Here is a 19,130-nt window from a genome sequence, read left to right as displayed (position 1 = left end):
TGATTTATGAAAGCTTGTAAGATAAATGACATAAAGTTCCAGTGTGTAATGATCTATTGATAGAAATGCAATATAACACATATAGCTTTGCCTTCAGAAGTGTATAAAGAACTTACACAAAGAAGCGTTATGTCTTTGTTACCTTAGAATGAACTATTTCTATGTTAATACGCCGCTGGTCCCCTTGCATGCTATTCGCCTTGTTCTGTCAGCCGTCGTACTGTTTCGACCTTTAAGGTATAAATGATTACCCACTATTTGCAAGTAAAAGTGGTATTAATGTGATTTCAATTGAGATGTGTTTCTGTTCTATAAAACCGGTCTGAAGTGGTGAATTAGGGTGAATATTGCAATGCAATACAGCCCAATGGCATTCAAGAGTACAAATTGTAGCAAGCATATACTTAATCGCTGTTTTGGTTATGAGGGGTCCTTGGAAAAGAATAGCTGTAAGGGGTCCCTTGCCCCAAAATGTTTAAGAACCCCTGCGCTAGAGAAATGTGTGTTATAGCTGTATGCTCTTTGTGTGTAGTGTGCTCCAGAGAAGTGTATTTTAGCATGCTTTGTGTGTTTTAAGGGTCTGTGAGCGAGTGTGTGTGTGTATTAAAAGATAATTCACCTTTCACAGATCATTAAACTGTAAAGCACCTCGAGTGCTTTTTCTCCCACAGTCAAAATAAACCGAGTGTTTACACGGCACCAGTGCTTCATATGAGCACAGAATCCTCTTTATGTCAGCCGTGTGAGTGACTGCATTGAGGTGAAAATTGGTTTTGGATGGAGTTTTGGAAGCCCTACAGTCATGTGTAAGTGTAACGTCTGCTCTGATTGGCCACAGTTTCTCTCGCAGGCCGTGTTCCGTCTCAAGCACCAACTGCAAAACTGATTTTATATGGAACTTTGTTATACTTGTAGAAAAATGTACTTATTATGCCGTAGTTTGGGTTTTGTGAAATGTGTTAAACTACACAAAACATATATGTGTACCGTTTTAGATGCGTTTAAATGGCACAAAGCTCGTGCAAATAAAAATATAATGCGTAACCAAACTGATCTAAAACCAGCAGATGTGTGAAGGAGGTCCAGGTCTTTGCGGTTCCCGATACGTTTTGGATAGATTTCCCTTTCACTCTGTTTATTTATATGACGGTATGGTTAAGCAAATGTAATTAGATTTAGAGCTTGAAGCAGTTTGTTTCAATTGGATATGCAACTCCAGTCTGTATCACTCCTGTATTTTTCTGTGTGATGTGTATATAGTTTTTGTTTTCCGTGAGGTATTTTTCTTCCCTCCGTCTGACCTGAGCTGTTCTCCAGACGTACAGGGTGGAGATCCGCTTCCTGATGAGAATCTTCAGACTGTGACTGTCTGTCAGTGAGACCGTGTGTGTGTGTGATGCAGAAATACTGTAGATGAACCCACACACCGTTCTCTCATCATTCATTCTCTCTGGTGCTGTTGCAAACCTGTATGCGAGTCATTCTTCAGTGGAACACGAGAAGATTTTTTTAGAAATGGTTTTGTGTTCATACATTGGAGGTCAATGGAGTACAGTGTTGTTTGACAATCAACATTCTTCAAAATATCTGCTATTGTTCTTTTGCACTGTTTAACAGTTTGGTGTCTCTCTGCTTAAACGTGTGTGTGTGTGTGTCCTGTAGCGTTCTGCTCGTCTTTCACGGCAATTTCACCTTATTGTCATTGTGTTGTAATGGCCCATTGGGTACATTTGATAAGAAAGTCTCTAAGCTGAGCTCAGTTTGAGACATTGTTGACATCTCTTTTGTGACATTAGACAGGAGAAATAACCGAGACAGAGACGGACAGCTTCCATTTGCTCTCAACTTAACTTCATTGATGTCTAAGAGAAATAAGTGAAATGTTAAAGAGATCTCATCTGTGACTTTTCTGTCTTATGGTTTAACAAGTCCGCAATGTTTAACCTCAAGTGTGTCGACTAAAGACAGCAGAAAACAACAAACACGCACACAGACGATCCCTCCCTATCCTGACAGGAAGGAAAGGGCGACGTAAACATGTAAAGGAAGTGCAGTGTGCAGGCCACTGCTGAAGACCAGAGCCTTCATGGTTCACATGTGAAGAGTATGTGAGTGTATCAGGAGTTTAGTTGAGGTAACAAACACGGCAGAGACGAGACCTATCAGCGTGCCAATCAGAGGTGAGCGTGCTGGCACTTGGCAAGCGGCGACCGGGAGAATGCGAGGCTCTGGAGAGGTATGCAGCTGGAGTGTGTGCGTCTGTTTGTGTGCTTGGCAGAAATGTTTCCCAGCATTCCTGTCGGACTGCACGGACACCTCTGATATGATGTCTTCAACCGGTCGGGTAAATTGGTGGCGTGTGTGCTGCTTGTGATTTTACCTCACAACATCTCCGTCTTACCAAACTGCTTGTTAGTCATCTGTATGTAACAATTCATATTGGCAGGTTGAGACTCCTAAAGTTGGGTGTGTTTTATCAAACGAGTGCTGTTTGCTAAGAGAAGCATCACTGTAGGATGGAACGCAAACTACAGTATAAATATTGAACTCATCCAACGCTGTTTATCTTTAGTGATCAGATTTTTGCCTTTTTGAAAAATGACTGCATACTATTAATCATAGATCATTTATTCTGTATGAAACGTACTATAGTTATTATTAAAGTATACTGCAGTGTTTTGGAAGCACAATTTCTTACTTAATATTTAGTTTTACAACACAAATATTTAAACAAACCAAAAACTGCCATTTTCTTCAAATTCATTTCGATTTGTTTCAGAAAACCATTTTACTTCTCCAGTTTAAAGCATCAATTTGATTTATTATTATCATTATTATTATTATTAAATAAGTAGATGAACAGTATTTATTATAGTAATCATACATAAAGGAAATACTACAGTATACTACATTATTTTGGGCTAAAGGGGGGTAACCCGAACCATAGTATCTAAAGCAGAATATCTTGTGGGCTTTTTTGACATTGGATAGTGAGCAACCCCTTAGCAATACCATAGCAACCACGCATAACACCTTGGCAATGCTATAGCAACAACTCATGTCGCCTTAGCAACACCTTAGCATCATATTGTAGAACCTTTAACATCTGAAGAACATTTCTGTTTCACAAAAGGTTCTTTGTGACGATGTTTTTTTAGAGAACCTTTGACTGGATGGCTCTTTGTGGAACCAAAAAGGTTCGTCTATAGCACCTTTATTTTTAAGAGTGCATGGGCAAGATTCATTCTGACCTGAGATCAATAAATCCGTTATCTTTTCTGGATTGAAAACTGTTTTTCTTGTTTTAATGTTGTGATGAGAGAGTGTGTCATCATCATTACTGGCAGTCTTGTGCTTGTTTTCAGTGTTTGTAAAGAGCCGAGTTGAGTATTGAGTCTCAGGACTGCATTTAACTCCATTAATGATCGGGGTTTAAAGTTAATGAAATGGAAAGTGAAGTTAATGGATTAGAAACGAGAAATGCTGGGCTGTGTGAGCTCAGATCCAGAGTCAGCAGAGGGTCTGTCCCATTTATTCTCATTCACAATGCCAAACCCATGTGCTGTGTCTAATGCAATGCAATGCAGTGAAGTGTGCTGTTTTTAGTTTTGTGTAGTTTTCATCAGATTATTGAGACTGAAGCCCTGTCTATGATAGTAATTGACAACAAGGCAAAATAAATAACCAACACAACTGAACACACATGGAGAAAGAGCTATTGAGGTGACCTGCAGTGTGTGTGTTTGTGATCTCCGCTCAATCCACTGATGAAACATTCATGTGAGCGAAGTGATGCGTACATCAATGTCTCTCCTCCACGGTCACAATTAGGTTAAAAGCATGGAGGGATGTACAGCTCCGTCCCCCTCATAACATCTAACCTCGGTCTCCTCGTTTCTCTTTACTGGACTCTTTTCCAGTTTAACCACTACAGCACAGATGAGCTCGGTGATATCAATTAATTGTGTTATTCTCAACCAGAAAGCTTACCGGAACTAATGCAAACATTAGATGGAGATTTCTTCTCTTTGGTTGTTTCGACCACAGCAGTCATTCTCCTAGCTCTTGCCTTTTATAAGCTTTGCTCGTGTTTTGTGTTGTTTTTTGTCAAACCTCCTTAAATTCTTCTCCAAGCTTAACTTCAGTTTACACTCCAAGCACAACCACTCAACATCCATACAAAATGCATCTTAATGTTCACTCAGAAATCGAAATGTTTGCATTTTTTTTACTCGCCCACATGACATTCTTCACATTTCAAAACCTCCCAGTTTCTTCCGAACACAAATGAAGAAATTTTTGATGACATCCAAGAGCGTCCAGGCCTCGTCATAGACATCATAGTAATGCTTACTATGCATAGTAATGTTTTTTGGACCATCCAATACCACATGAACGAAGCATTTTTCCTAAATGTCTGCGAACACAATAAGGCATTGTTTTAATTTACAATAAGATTATTACATACAGCTCCTTTAAGAAGACATCAGATGGCTTTTAAAACTCGAGTTTGATACGGAACACTTGACGGAAAGTTGTGTGAGATCCTTTGGAAGCAGCAGATTTCGTGCTGTGAGTCATAATAGATTCAATAAGGCGTTATTGAACGATCTCCCTGTGATTCATTTACGGCCGCTATAAGTGTTATGTATGTATGTACACACAGACATGATGCTGTGGATTGAAAGGGACACACCAGCACCGATTCTCAAAACGCTTCTGTAGAGCTGAGAGAAATATTTATTGTGTTCTAGTCAAGCGTTCTGTTGTTCTTTAATGTACTGTGATGTCAGACATTTATCAGAGAGAGTCTTTCTGTATTTATTTTATTTATTACCAAACTCATGGACTATCATGCGTGCGTGCGTGTATGTGAGGTTCACACAGATGATTTGACCTTGAACCCCTTCGAGTATCCAGACATGAAAATGAATTCTCCTGTAATAAAATAAAAGTCATTTACTGTAACGCTTAAACATGAGATGTGCAAGATTCGACTCGTGTGGGAAAATCGTGTTTCTTGAAAGAGTTTTTGTGTTTGTTTGAGTAAGTGTGTACAGGTTTGTATATTTTGTGTCTCCAAATGATGATAAAAGTCTCTTGCGCCACTTGGAAAATGATTATAAATCAAACTAATTGATGTTTATTTGAAAGTGTAAAAATGCAGAAAGGTTTGCGTGATGGATTGGTTCGGGGGGGATTACAGTATAAAAGTCATTTTGTCTATAGAAAACACATTTGAGTGTGTTTGGCTGGTTCTCTTAAACTCTCAGGATCTGCATTCATATTTATATTCAGGTTTGGCTTTTGGTCAAAAAGAATTTAAACTCTTTTTCTCTTCGCTGTGAAATCGATTTAATTTGCGAATCGAAATGATGTGTGATCTCATGGTGTAACTGAAGTGTTCAGCTGTAGATGTCGATAAGATGAAACTGATGTCCGGTCAGCACAAGCTTATGAAGAACTACTATTTTGAAATGACTTTAGTCAAAAAGGCTTTTAAATCATTCAAGTCATGTTCTGCTTTTACAATTTGTAATTGTACAATCTGTTCGCTCATCATCAGATGTTTCCTGCAGTCAAACGTTTGGCTGCAGGTGAGTTTATTGTGTGAAAGTGAATATTTGTGCATTTGATGTGTTGTTATTTACTGTGCATCGATGTTTGTGTGTGTTTGTGTAGCTGCATCTGGCTGCTCTGGCGTCTCTGAAGGGTGACGTTGTGGAACTGAATCAGCGACTGCTGCATAGCGCAAGAGAGAGAGACGCGCTGGAGAAGAGACTGGCTGAAGCACAGGTCTCACAGACACACACTTATGCACTTAAACACAAACACAAACACTCTGACACCCAGTGAACCACACACTTTAACACACAGATACACATGTACTCTAAAACACACAAATGTATGCACGCACGCACACACACATTTACAAACAAATGCACAAGCACCTACTTGGACATACACACACTCCAATGATTGCACACACACACACATGCACGCACACTTGCTCAAACATGCACTCAAATACACACTTCTTAGTGGCTGTTGCACACCAGTGGTGCATTATGGGTGATCGTGTCATTCTGCTGTGATTTCAGTGAAATCAGACCGTCTGACTGTGTGTCAGTGTGTGAGCGTGCATGGGTGCGTGTGTTAAAGAAGCGTCTAACACTTTTCCTGTCATTAGTGACTCAGTTCTCAAGATTTCATTACTCATTCAGGTGTCGTCACTGATCTGCTCGCTGATGTTGTTAACACCTTCACAGGAACCCCTAGATGATCCTGAAGTTTGCCATTACCGTCAGTTTTGTGTTTTAAATATGACAATCATAGATAATGTGTGCGTTAAGATGTTTACTGACAGTTTGATGATCCAATGGGCTTACAAGGTTTAGTCGCGAATGTATTTGAGTGCTTTTTATTAAACCCACACACAGATATAAGTGCGAGCAATTATGATTTATAATCAAATCAAACGACGGTGATGATATATTTCATGAAGGTTATATCAGATTGTCCATTTATCATGTTACTTTACGAGATGCTCAAAAACACATCAACCGTCACGAGTGTATCTTGTAAACACACAATAATGACACCGTCCCGCTTGTAATCGGTTGCACGAGTGTTTATTGCGACGCACCGCAGTAATTGTGACTCTGACAGCTCATTTTTCTTGAGTCCAGGCAGGAAAAGCACATCTGGATGTGTCTAACGTTGGCTTTCAGCACAGTACCCTCGTCTCATCTCCTCCCAACAGTGAGACAGGCTCCATCTGTCGTCAGTTCATCTTGCTGTGAGTGAATGTCTGGTGAAGGCAGAGAATGACCATGGCGTTGGTTCCCAGCAGTGGGATCCGCTGTCAGTCTGTCTGAGCCGTCAGCGGAGGCGTCGCTCTGTTGACGCCGATCAATGAACACTCTGGATTACGTGTACTAGTTAGAAAGCTGCTGATGTATAGAGTAGGTATGAAGGAACGCTTAAATCTCGTTGAACATTAAGGGTTTAGACTGCCTCGGGCGCTGACCTTTGAACTCAACCCGGAGACATACTGCTGAGAGCATGAAGGTGCTCTGACCGTTGACCTCCAGTCTGTTTCACTGCGCACTATTAAGGGGACTCATTCTCTGTGTGTTGAATGCTTCTGTGTTGTTGTTCTCTCCTGAAGCGCCACTTCTGAGTTCTCAGCAGAAACAAAGCTTGTGTTGTTGCCAATGTGAATTAGCGCTGAAACGCAGCCATAAACGTCAACCACAAGCCAAAAAATCAGTGCGAGGGTTATTCAGAACACATCCATTTCATTAAAGACTCAAAATGAAAAGTGAGAACATATGTCGTCCTGCTGATGTTTACATTTGCCGTCTCACTTCTTAAATGTTTTTGTCGAGGTCTCGTCTAACATCAGGTGAGGCGCCTTACTGTGTGTCTGTGTAGACAGCTGCCTGTAAAGACATCGACAGTTCCATACATGTCAGAATGTTGTGTAAAACAGTTCGTTTCATTCGATTTTTAGCCTTTGTCGTTACACGTCAAATAAACCGAATCTTTGAAATGATTTGGTAAATATGTTTTTCATATTTTTTTTCAGTATTCGTTTTAAAAGAACGCATGCAAGGTATTACATGGCTTTACATTATTAGTATGAACTGAGTAATTAAGCAGCTCAAAGATCAAATAAAAAGCAATTATATAATTTATATAATTATATAAATAAAATTTTATTGTCATTGCACACCCATATTTTATATTATTCAATTTTATAGAATATTTTATTTAAGAAAGATCAACATAAATAGTGATAAAAAACTAAATATTTCATGGCTTTTATTAATATGTACGGAGTCATTCAGTTTCTCAAATAAAATACAATTCAAAATCTAATCAAATTAAATGTATAAATAAATAATAATTAAATAAAAAAATTATAGCCATTGCACAGCTATATTTTATACTATTCAATTTAAGATAAATATTATTAAATTCAAGTTTGTTTTTCACAGTTTTAAAGCAGCTTTACATAGAAAAAATGATTACATTGAATACACACAGAGAACTATACTGTATAAATACAACAAAAATATTAGAGGTTAAGATTTTGTAATATTTCTTGAGTTACAGGTACGTTGTCATGTAATGCTACAGATCAACTGTTCTCTGTGTATAAATGAAACAATCCACCGTTATATTGAAACCAATAATTAGGAAAAAGTATCATTTGATCAAATAGTGGACTTGACAGTCACATTGATCCATGCCATTTCATATTTTGTCTTTATTTATGTACATTTTACTCCAGAAAATGATGAGCATAGACATTATTAGCCAGGGACACAGATTGACCCGTCTGTATATTTATCTCGCTTCATCTGGCATGTTGCAGTGTATTCTGGGATTGTGTTATCTGTGCTGAAAGCATGATGGTGAAGGAAGGTGTGTTACAATTATACGTCTATCTTTCTGTTTTGAGTTCGGCATCGTTTCAGATTCAGTCTGTGATTTATGAATACAGTCACTGTACAGTGATTGTTGCTCTTGTGTGTTTAACGGCTATTGTCTGTCCTCATTTGGACTGAGGGATTGTTTTCACGCTGCCAGAAAAACCGGCCGTTCCTTTAAGGTCATTCCTGAAGTGAATGCGCACACACACACTTAGAGAAAGATGAGATCTGGTTTCCCGTTGAAGTCAAATCTGTCCGTTTGTTCGTTCTGTCAGGCTGCTGGGGTTCTGCCCTTACTCTTTTGTCTTTGTCCTATTCTTTGTTAATTTCTCACGTGCTGACTTTTCATGTTTATTCTTGAGAGCTGTTAACACATTCATTGTTGTTGTTTTTAGTAAACGAAAAAAAGATCTGTCTGATCTATTTTACTGTATGGACTCTGTGCACAAGCATAGTGACGAACTTCCGATGTTGTCGGAGCTCGAGGTTCCAGTTCCCGGTTTAATTTCTAAAACGACTTAACATACCTAAACAACGACCGGGGGAAGCCACATTCGCTGTTAGAAGTCCGTTATTAAGGAAACATCTCTGTCCAAGGCAGCGCAGACTGAGAACATATAACTGTTCTGATATCTTGCTGATGTTTGATATCGGCGATAAATAAAAAAAATGATAATACTTGTTTTCCCCTGGTCGTCGTTCAGGTACGTAAAAGCCTTAAGATATTCCTTATAATGGAATGATATTCCTTATAATATAATGATATAATTATCATGCGGACATTTCAGTTTAAACACACATATTCATAATGTTACCATTAGCATAACCATTCAATACACTTAAGAGTTTTTAATGTTTAAAGTAACTTTATAAAACAACTTTAACATGACATAAACATATTACAAATATCTTTTAGTGCTATAAATTGTTCTATCATGCATGTTTTTGTACAAATTTCTTATGCTAAAATGTTTCCTGTAAATGAAGAGTTTATTTACAAACCGTTTTAAAAAAGATTTTCGAATTTTTAAGATGTTGTCATCAGTTATCTTTTTTCTTGTAATTATTACTTCCTAAAATCATGATTATTGAAAATGTTTTATAACAGAGTTTTTGCAAACGAACTCTTCAAATCTAGAAACGATTGAACTGGATAGATTTTAGGCCATTACGAATCTCTGTTTTCATGTTAATGGTGGATTGTGAGAGTTTTGTCTGAGGGTGCAGGTGAATGAATGAATGCTTGTGTTTGTTTTCCCTATAAATCTTCAGAGATTTCTTACACTTCTAGTGTGATGTGTTCAGTAGGACAGTGTGTGTGATTTTCTGTGAGAGTTGTATCGCTCACGCTGTGTGCGTGTGTGTCTGTGCACAGCATGTGTTGTTTGTATGTTTATCTCACCTTATCTCACGTTTTCCGGAGTGTTACTTTGCATTATTAATTTCTGTCATGCTGTGTGTGTGTGTGCGCAGTGTGAGCAGTCGCATCTGCTGCAGGACCACGAGGATGTGCAGGAGAGGACGACTCTACGCTACGAGGAGCGAATCACAGAGCTGCACAGCATCATCGCAGAACTCAACAAAAAGATCGACCTGCTGCAGGGGACCACCATCAGGTGCTTAACACACACACGGTCTGGTCCTGGCCACGGGTTATCTGTTATCCTAAACATCCGTCATGCACAGAAACCTTGCACACTGAGTCTGATGCGTATGAATGAATCCGTTGGGTGGAACATTTCATTTGCTCTGCCGCTCTCCTTATCTCTCCTTTCATCCCTTGATTTTCTTCATTGACAGAGTAAAAGTAATCAAAATGCTTTTGCTACGGATGCGGAAAACGCAGAAAATCAAATCCGCTCCACATTTTTTTATTGTGGAGGAAAATACCGAAGGCAGTGTGTAAATGTGATTGACACAACGTGAGGTTGTATGTATTTTGGCAAAATTTTCAACTAAATGTGCAATAACTTTTACACTTACGCTTCATGTGTTTCAACAGTGACGCTCTCATTTGATTCAGTTTTTATTTCTCCTGCCTGGCAGGAACACCAGCAAAGTGTATATGCATACACATGCTAACACAAACATTTGCACATACATTTACACAACAGTTGTTTGTGGACCACACGCACATGCAGCGAGCGCAGCTGTCTGAGGTCAGTCTGGGTCTCAGCGTCTGCGGTGGTCTCGTCTGCTGCAGACCCCTGGGAGAGTTTTAGCCTTCAATCGCAGCTCTGCACCACCTGACCGAGACATTGTTAATGTAAACCTGGTGATGTTGCAAACAATTCAGAGGTGGAAATAGTGGACACTGGAGTCCCGGGAGTGAATTTCAAGTGGGATGGAGATTTTCAATCAACATAATTGCCTCATGCATACACATAGTGGAGTTTTCTTCATCGATGCATAAAAGATAGAAATTATATGTAGGCAGCTGCCTAGTACAGCATCTTAACTGAAATACAACCTTACATTTGATTCCAATAGATTGAGGTTTACACGATATAATGTGATATGCAGTAACTTCCTAAGTAATGCAATATTCATGTAAACTATATTAAAATGCATTTAAAAAAACAAACATATAACTAAAATACGTGTTTCACATTCTGTTTCCAGTCACTGCATCCACCTAAACTTTCACTTTGTAGACAACTACAGATGCATCTCAAAAACCTTTTATATCATGAACAAGATATTTTGTATATGTAACGTAATTTGTAATTTAATTCCAAGCAAACTTAAAAAAAGAATCTATCGGGAAACAGGATTTTAAATTTAAACGCTCTAGCCATCAGAAGTAAAACAAAAAACTTGTTTCACTTTATACAATGAATCTATATTCTATACAATGAGAAAGTTGACTTTGGAAAAAAGAAAAATAATTTGTTCGTGATATTCCATTTTTGAGATGCACCTGTATGTTGAAGTATTCAAATCTTTCAGTTTTGACTGAAAACTAACTTAATATTTGAATATGCACATTTGCTTTATTTCAATCTCGCAGCTCTTGTTTCTATAGGTAGACAGAGCTTTTATTAATAACCACATTAAGACATTCTGACAAAAATCCAGTTGAATGTTCCTGTATCGCTGCTCATCTTGTCATGAGTCTTGAAACACATTCTGACATTAGTGTGTGCTTGAGAGCTCCGGATGATCCGGAAGATATCTGGAATGAACTGGATTCTCTGTGCGGCTCATTAATGTTGTGTGTTGTGATGAGAGAGTGTATTCAGGTGTCTGTTTTGCTTTGAGCTGGCGGCGGTGCGTCTGCGGAGTTCACCAGCTGTGCACGCGTGTGCATGTTAATGAGCTCCAGTGCTGTTGTTTCATCACGTGTAGGCGGCAGGTCCAAACGTTTGCATCCTCATTAGAGAGATTAGAATATGCCGGATGTCATGTTGGTCCCTGTGCTTTAGTGTGCTGCAGTTTAGCCAACCGGTGTTTTATGCCACAGTAAATGTGATATTAAACATTCTACACCCTACACTACACTTGTGCTATTTGATTTCTTCCACTTAAAGGAGCAGCTCACACAAAAATGAAAATCATCAATCCAGTTGATCCATATCTGCATAAATTCAGAAGAATGCTTGTAACCAGTTCTTGGTCACCATTCACTACCATAGGTGGATAAATTGCTTTGTTCTGTTGCACACAAAAGAAGATATTTTGAAGAATGTTGGAAAGCAAACAGTTCTGGGGCACTTTTGACAACCATTGTCATCTTTCCTACTATGGCAGTTAGGGATCGAGCGATTCACCGTGAGCCGGTTGAAAATATCAATATAATATGTGACGATTCAAGTCGGTTGAGATGTCGCAATGCATGTTTTGAACAGGAGGGGTCGCTGTGTTAACTTGCAAACTTGAAAAACGCGGATATGCTGAAATGTCTTGATTTGTTAAAATTGCCGTTTGGTTTTATTATTTGACATAGAAATTTGCAGCATTTGAGAAATAATAAAAGGGCATTTCTTAAATTAAATGGTGAGAACAGTATCTTGAATCACATCGTGAGCTTGAGTTACGGTACATCCACGATTGGAAGTCAATGGTGATCGAGAACCGTTTGGTTATAAACATTCGTCCAAATATCTTTCTCTGTGTTCAAGAGAAAAACTCATTTGTAACAACTCAAGGGTGTGTAAATGATGACAGAATCTTCATTTTTCACATTCAGAATTTCATTTTTGGCTGAATTGTCTCTCGAAATGTGATTTACTCAATGTTATGCTGTGTTTGGTGTAACTCAATGACATTAAAGTCTTACGGTTATTGTTTTAGTTCGTGACATTGTCTGTTTGTTTGTCTTTCAGGGAAGAAGATGAACTTTCTGAAATCCGCTCTGAGCTCAGTCAGAGTCAACAGGAGGTTAATGAGGATGAGCGGAGCATCGATCAGGACCCTGACCAGGCGTCCATCTCACTGCCTGAAAACCAGTCCACCCTGGTGACAGCCGACATGGGTGAGACAAACACAACATCGTTTTCATTCAAATGTTTTAAATGTTGTTTTATTCTCTCTCATGCAGTCATGTGCTGTGTGTCTGGTATATTTCAACCTTCCCAGCATGCATCACTCACAACTTTGAAGGGAGACACTTTTAAAAATAGATACAGAAAACATATTACAACTTTTATTCAGAGTCATAGACGGTTTTATTGTCAACAACATAAATGTTATTTGGCCCGAACTTACCTTCCGGTAGACCTCCGCAATTAATTTAATTTCATACCATTTAAAATAAAGTAAAAATTTAATAAATTGTTATCTTATAACCAAACACAGACCTAAAGAAAGCGACCGGTTTGTTGACTCAAAAGATAATTTTTTTGTGATTTGTTTAATATAAAGGAGATATTTTCAGATATGCCGAGTGAACACATGCTTTACCAGATTTGATGCTGAATGCTATTGGTTGTCCATATATTATGTGACCAGTTGTGTTTGCCAACCACGAAAATCGACATTTGCATTTACTTTAAAAGTATGCCATATAAATGATGAGTTTTGTATGTAAATGTATTGAATGAAACGAGAGTTTTCCTCTTGTTAATAATGTATATACATCAATGCAATATCTACAGAGTGCTTATAGAAATCAATAATTCATTTATGATGCCAGATTGTACTGATTCAAATAAGCCTGGTTGTCAATCCGCACAATCCTGACTGAACTTTGTACTGAGAGTTGTGATCGTTTTTACTTCTGTATTTTGATGCATTTCCGAGGGAAATGGAATTTTAAATGAGAAAAATAGACCGTAAATTGACCGTATGTGTAAAATCAATCGTTTTTTTTTTAAATGGAACTGGGCGCAGACTGACAGTAGAAGGGGAGGAGTTAACGGATGCTCCGCCCAAGCCCTCTAAATTACATAATTTGAGATGGATTGTCACTAGAGGCTGGTAATGCATTTTTAGATTTTTACTGAAGGTTATGAGAATGACCCACATTGACAAACTATTTACAATAAACGCTGCAATATTTCATGAAAAAAATTGAAATTGTAATTTTTAATTTCACTGGGACTTTAAACCCCTCTGCAGTGGAATCCCCCCTTTCATCATCCAGTACATTCCAGATGAAATAAAATGTCATGTTTAGAAAAGGCCAATAACGAAGTTCAAGGACACAGGATGAATTGTTCTGCATCATCTTCTCTTATAGATAACTGCAGTGATCTGAACTCAGAGCTCCAGCGGGTTCTCACTGGGTTGGAGAGCGTCTTGTGCGGGCGTAAGAAGAGCACATGCAGTCTGTCTGTGGCTGAGGTGGACAGACACATCGAACAGCTCACGACCGCCAGCGAACACTGTGACCTGGCCATAAAGGTAGAAAAAAACCCTAAAAAAAGTCTGATTTGTCTGTCTGTGTTACGTGTGCATCAGTTGGACTGGATATGCTCAGGGCTCTTTCTGTCATTTCAGTATTTTCCTGCAGAGGCCTTTCACTAAATGTCACTTTTTGTCTCTGTCAGGCTTGACGGGTTATCTGCGAAACTCTACATTTCATATTTATACCCATTGTTTGGCACGTTACTTTAAAAAAGTAATTACTTTTAGTTACTAGTTACTTCTCACAAATAGTAATTGATAGTTATTTCATACCCACCCACTTCATGCTGGAGTTATGCATAATTTAAAGCAGGGTGTACAGTCTCCATCTTTTTCTCTGCTGACTCACTGTCAGGCGTCAAGCGTCTGCGTTTACTGTGAGTTTATCCAGCAGTTTTCCTCTCTCCGGCGTTTGTGACGCATCTTCTCTTGCACTTCGCACTTCATGAAAGTCTTTCTGCTGTTATATATACAGACTCCTGCAGAGTTGTGTAAATTACGTTCATTAACCTGCAAGTGTTTTTGTGTCTGTCTGTGTGTGTAGACGGTGGAGGAGATCGAGGGAGCTCTGGGACGGGATTTCTATCCCAGTCTGTGTGAGGAGCGTCTGCGCTGGGAGAAAGAGCTTGCTGGACTCCGGGAGGAAAACGAGAGTTTGACGGCGATGCTGTGCAGTAAAGAAGAAGATCTGAACCGAACCAAAGCCACCATGAACGCCATCAGAGAGGAGCGAGACCGTCTGCGCAGACGGGTGACTTAATCTTTTATACATCTCAATATGTGCGTGGAAAATGTTTATCCATCAGGGCCCCAGAATATCTAAAAGAGACCTTTTACCCTCGGCCAATATGCAACCACCCAGAACCGCTTTTGTTGCATAACAACGCCACGGCAACCACCCACAACATCCTAACATCTTGGCAGTGACTTTGATGAATTGCACACCTGCACACCACAGTTTGTGGATTAATGTGTAGATGTAGGTTGAACTCGAGCATCCATCATCCCTTCCTGCCGTGACCCCTCAGCTCTTAACAACGAGAGAAAATATCAATATTTAAAGAGCGCTGATTCAGTTCTACTGGGGTGTAATGGGCAGCAGCGAGCCAGCGAGTGTGCTTGCGGTTTCTCTCTTTATTTAGATGGATCACATTGACCATTAAAGCATCACACACACACAGAAGCAGCAGCTGACCTGCGGTAGCCAATCAAACGCGCCCTCGCCACAAAGCCAAGCCAGTAATCATGGTCTCGGCGGCTCAAACGACTGCGGCGAGCTGCTTTAAATATAGCTGCGTTTCCTCCGCGCACGGATGTCAGGCCTCTCGTGATGGATCTATTTACTGAGCTTAAATTAAGACCGCCAGTGTCCTCGACACGCCGCCCCGCGCAGGAAAGAGGAGAAATCCTCTCGGATCGATCGGACTGCTGCTTTTTAGATGCAGCCGGTAATCCAATCCGGCCGACTGAAGCCGGTTAGAGGGTTGATGTGATTACTGCAGAGATGCATAGAGTGAAAAAGGTCAAAGGGTTTTACTGAAACATCAGGGTCAGATTCATGACAGACGGCAGGACCTACGTCCCATTAGTCCTAATGAAATCTGTCCGGTGATGGGCTAATTGGTGCGATGCATTACTCGCTATTTTCTCAGACTCGTGATCAGATTACTGTGTCTGTTTGATGTTCAAAATGTGAAAATGCCAGAGTATTCAGCATTAGCTTCATAGAAAAGAACACTGTTCAGTGTTGAAGTGTACGTTTGTTTTTGGAACGGTGAAAGAATATTCCAGCTAACAGGGAAAGTTCTCAGAACTTGGGCTTCTGAAAGTTCACGCTAAATTGTTACTACGGTAGTTCCAGTAATGTAAAGATTGTTTTATTAACATTATAAATCTGCGTTGATGTTCTTAAACATTTATTAACATTGGTATAAAATCAATATTCTACACTTTAGTGGAACATTCAAAACGTTCATAATGTTTTCATAACCTTATGGCAATGCTGAAAATGCACAAAAACGCCTAAAAGTACAAAAGGTTTTATGTAATTAAGTATTAAAGGTAAAAACAAAACATCTGTGTTTGTGTGTGTGTGTGTGTGCATTCGTGTGTGTGAGGTGGTTTTGGGCTGGACACAGTGTTTGTGATGTAGTCCTTCCTTTGTCCTTTGGCAGCCTTTCATATGGCAGGAAAATGGCTAACATCTCTCTCTCTCTCTCTCTCTCTCTCTCTCTCTCTCTTTCTCTCGCAGCTCATTTATACAAACTTTAGATCTCTGTCTTATTTCTCACACCAATGTTTTTCTCTGCTCTGTCCCTGAAGGTTCGTGAGCTACAGTCGCGTCTCCAGAGCATACAGCCAGGCGGTCCATCCAGTCCTGGCCGCCTGACGCCGGCGGGTCGACCTGTGAACCCCAGCACAGGAGAACTCAGCACCAGCAGCAGCAGTAATGACATACCTGTTGCCAAGGTAACCATTGCTCTCATCCTTTATCCATCCACGTTTATCAATATAAGATTATATGGCCTTTTTGTTCAATTATTACTAACAGATGCTTTTATTTATACACTTTTAAGGGGGATGTGAAAAGCCTTTATGGATAGACGACGTGTAATTATCTAGAGAAGATGTTGTTGAAGGCGTCTGATAATCATGTCAATGTGTTTGTGTGCAGGTGGCAGAGCGAGTAAAGCTGTCTAAGACACGATCAGAGTCATCATCAGTCGAGAGATCCGTCCTGGGCTCTGAGATCAGCAGTATTGGGGTGAGAGAGTGAAATAGTTTATGATCGAGAAGAGAGATTTTTTTTGTTTCTTGTATTATCTTATATTCACTTTACTGAAAGTGTTATGCAAATCGCTGTTGTCCTTCTGAAACATTGTATCTCCATATTACGTGCTGTTTAGTTTTTGACATATATCATTGGATCAAACTGACTGGAATTACTTGTGCATTAAACCGTTTTAATGCACATCTCCAGCCAATCAGAATCCAGTATTCAATCGGACCATGGTACAATATAATTTAAGTGCCTTAAAGTAAAAAAAATGTTTAAATGTTGCCTCCAAAAGTTTTTCCAATAATTTTCTAAATAATAATAATTAAGGGGGGATTTTAGTAAACTAAAATAACCATGCTTGAAGGGATTATAGTAGTTTTTATCCTTATTAAAGCCCACCTGAGACTGAAATGATTTATAGTATATAACTGCAGTCTGCATACAGTTAAAACATCAGATAACTTATGTCATTCTGTATTTACTGTATTAAAATGATGTTGTGTTGTGCACTTGCAGGTGTCCAGTAATGTAGCTGAACATCTGGCTCATTCTCTCCAGGACTGCTCTAATATTCAAGAGATCTTCCAGACGCTGTACTCGCACGGCTCGGCCATATCTGAGAGCAAGATCAGAGAGTTTGAGGTGGAGACGGAACGACTCAACAGGTTAGACGTCACACGTCTCTCTAGATGTATGAAGACATGTCGCACTTTATGTGACGCCAACTCTTCTGTCTCTCAGTCGCATCGAGCACTTGAAGTCTCAGAATGATCTGTTGACCATCACGCTGGAGGAGTGTAAGAGTAATGCCGAGAGGATGAGTATGCTGGTGGGCAAATATGAGTCTAATGCCACAGCGCTCCGTCTGGCACTGCAGTACAGGTACACACGCACAAGACATCGGCGCTGACGGATGTGACCTTCAATGATGTTGTGACCTCAGAGAGCATCATTTTATTACTTTTCTGATTCCTAACACGATCATATTTACATACGGGCTGTGTGCTGAATACAAGTGAGGAGTGAAGTCTGTCTCTCGGTTAATCCCACAGCGTCATTATTTGATAAAAGATGAGAGCAGTGGTGACCTCCACACGATTCTGATTTCATATCATGACACAAAACCTCTCTCAAACATGCATATGCACACTTCTAGAGTTCATTTGTGTTCATTGAAATTGTGTTTTAAAGAGTGACTATTTTGTCAATTTTTAAGGTCATACTTTGGTTTATGGAGTCACTTCTTGACTGACTCTCAAATGATTCATTTGCCGATTCATCGGTCTAATCCCCTCCTTTCTGTCAGCCTACTATGATCTTATTGGTCAGATGGTCTAGTCTGCTGTGTTGCAAATGAAACGTAGTCGGGTGACGTAACGTACATCAGATGTGAACCGTGTGGATGTTGTTTTCTCTTCTCATGTAATGAGAGATTTCGTTGCTGGTGATAAAATGCAGAAACGCTTGAATCTGATTGGCTGATTCTCTGATGGTGCGTCAGATCAGACCATCTGTATGGGTCAGAATGTGGAGGCTTTGATTGAATTTCATCCCGTGAGACTGTGATGTCATCGCGCTGTGTGGATGCGGGGGGGGGGGGCAGGATGGTGCTACATGGGCCGGTCAAACACTCATAAGACACAGACGGCGCCAAATGCATAAAAATCAACGATTAAACACACACACACACACACACACACACACATGCGTGCACAAACCAACACTGTTATCATCGCAATGTGATGTGTGTAGTTGTAAGAGATCACAGAGCAGATCTCATGATCTGAGCATCATTCTGAGTGTGTGTGTGTTCGCAGTGAACAGTGTATTGAGGCCTATGAGCTTCTCCTGGCGCTGGCGGAGAGTGAACAGGGACTGGTCCTGGGTCAGTTCAGAGCTGCTGGAGTCAGTGCTGTCGGTATGACACACACACACACACACACACGTTCATAAAGGTTGTCATTTATATTAATGGTATTCAGTGCTTTCATTAATATTCATATAGTGAAACAATTAAAATCTTCAATCAAACAGCTTCTCTCTCTCTTTCTCTCTTTTAATTG

The 19,130-nt window shown here is 39.7% G+C and overlaps 1 protein-coding gene across 4 annotated transcripts in view; it reads left to right on the top strand.

Annotated features, from left to right (window-relative positions):
• Positions 1–19,130, top strand: part of mcc (MCC regulator of WNT signaling pathway) — a 45,249-nt gene that overhangs the window by 14,797 nt on the left and 11,322 nt on the right. For 3 of the 4 annotated variants that reach the window (XM_079474526.1, XM_079474527.1, XM_079474528.1), the window contains 10 exons: positions 5,683–5,796; positions 9,915–10,057; positions 12,767–12,915; positions 14,122–14,285; positions 14,833–15,039; positions 16,611–16,757; positions 16,963–17,052; positions 17,584–17,732; positions 17,809–17,949; positions 18,885–18,985. In XM_079474526.1, coding sequence (XP_079330652.1) covers positions 5,683–5,796; positions 9,915–10,057; positions 12,767–12,915; positions 14,122–14,285; positions 14,833–15,039; positions 16,611–16,757; positions 16,963–17,052; positions 17,584–17,732; positions 17,809–17,949; positions 18,885–18,985 — 1,405 coding nt within the window. Of the gene's footprint in view, positions 1–2,070; positions 2,237–5,682; positions 5,797–9,914; positions 10,058–12,766; positions 12,916–14,121; positions 14,286–14,832; positions 15,040–16,610; positions 16,758–16,962; positions 17,053–17,583; positions 17,733–17,808; positions 17,950–18,884; positions 18,986–19,130 lie in introns of those variants that run through there. The other variant, XM_079474529.1, reaches the window with a different exon arrangement.

The sequence above is a fragment of the Barbatula barbatula genome, assembly GCF_947034865.1.
Source record: "Barbatula barbatula genome assembly, chromosome: 2".
NCBI classification, from domain to species: domain Eukaryota; kingdom Metazoa; phylum Chordata; class Actinopteri; order Cypriniformes; family Nemacheilidae; genus Barbatula; species Barbatula barbatula.
The sequence above is the reverse complement of the archived record's forward strand: the minus strand, read 5'-3'. Positions and strand labels throughout refer to the sequence as shown.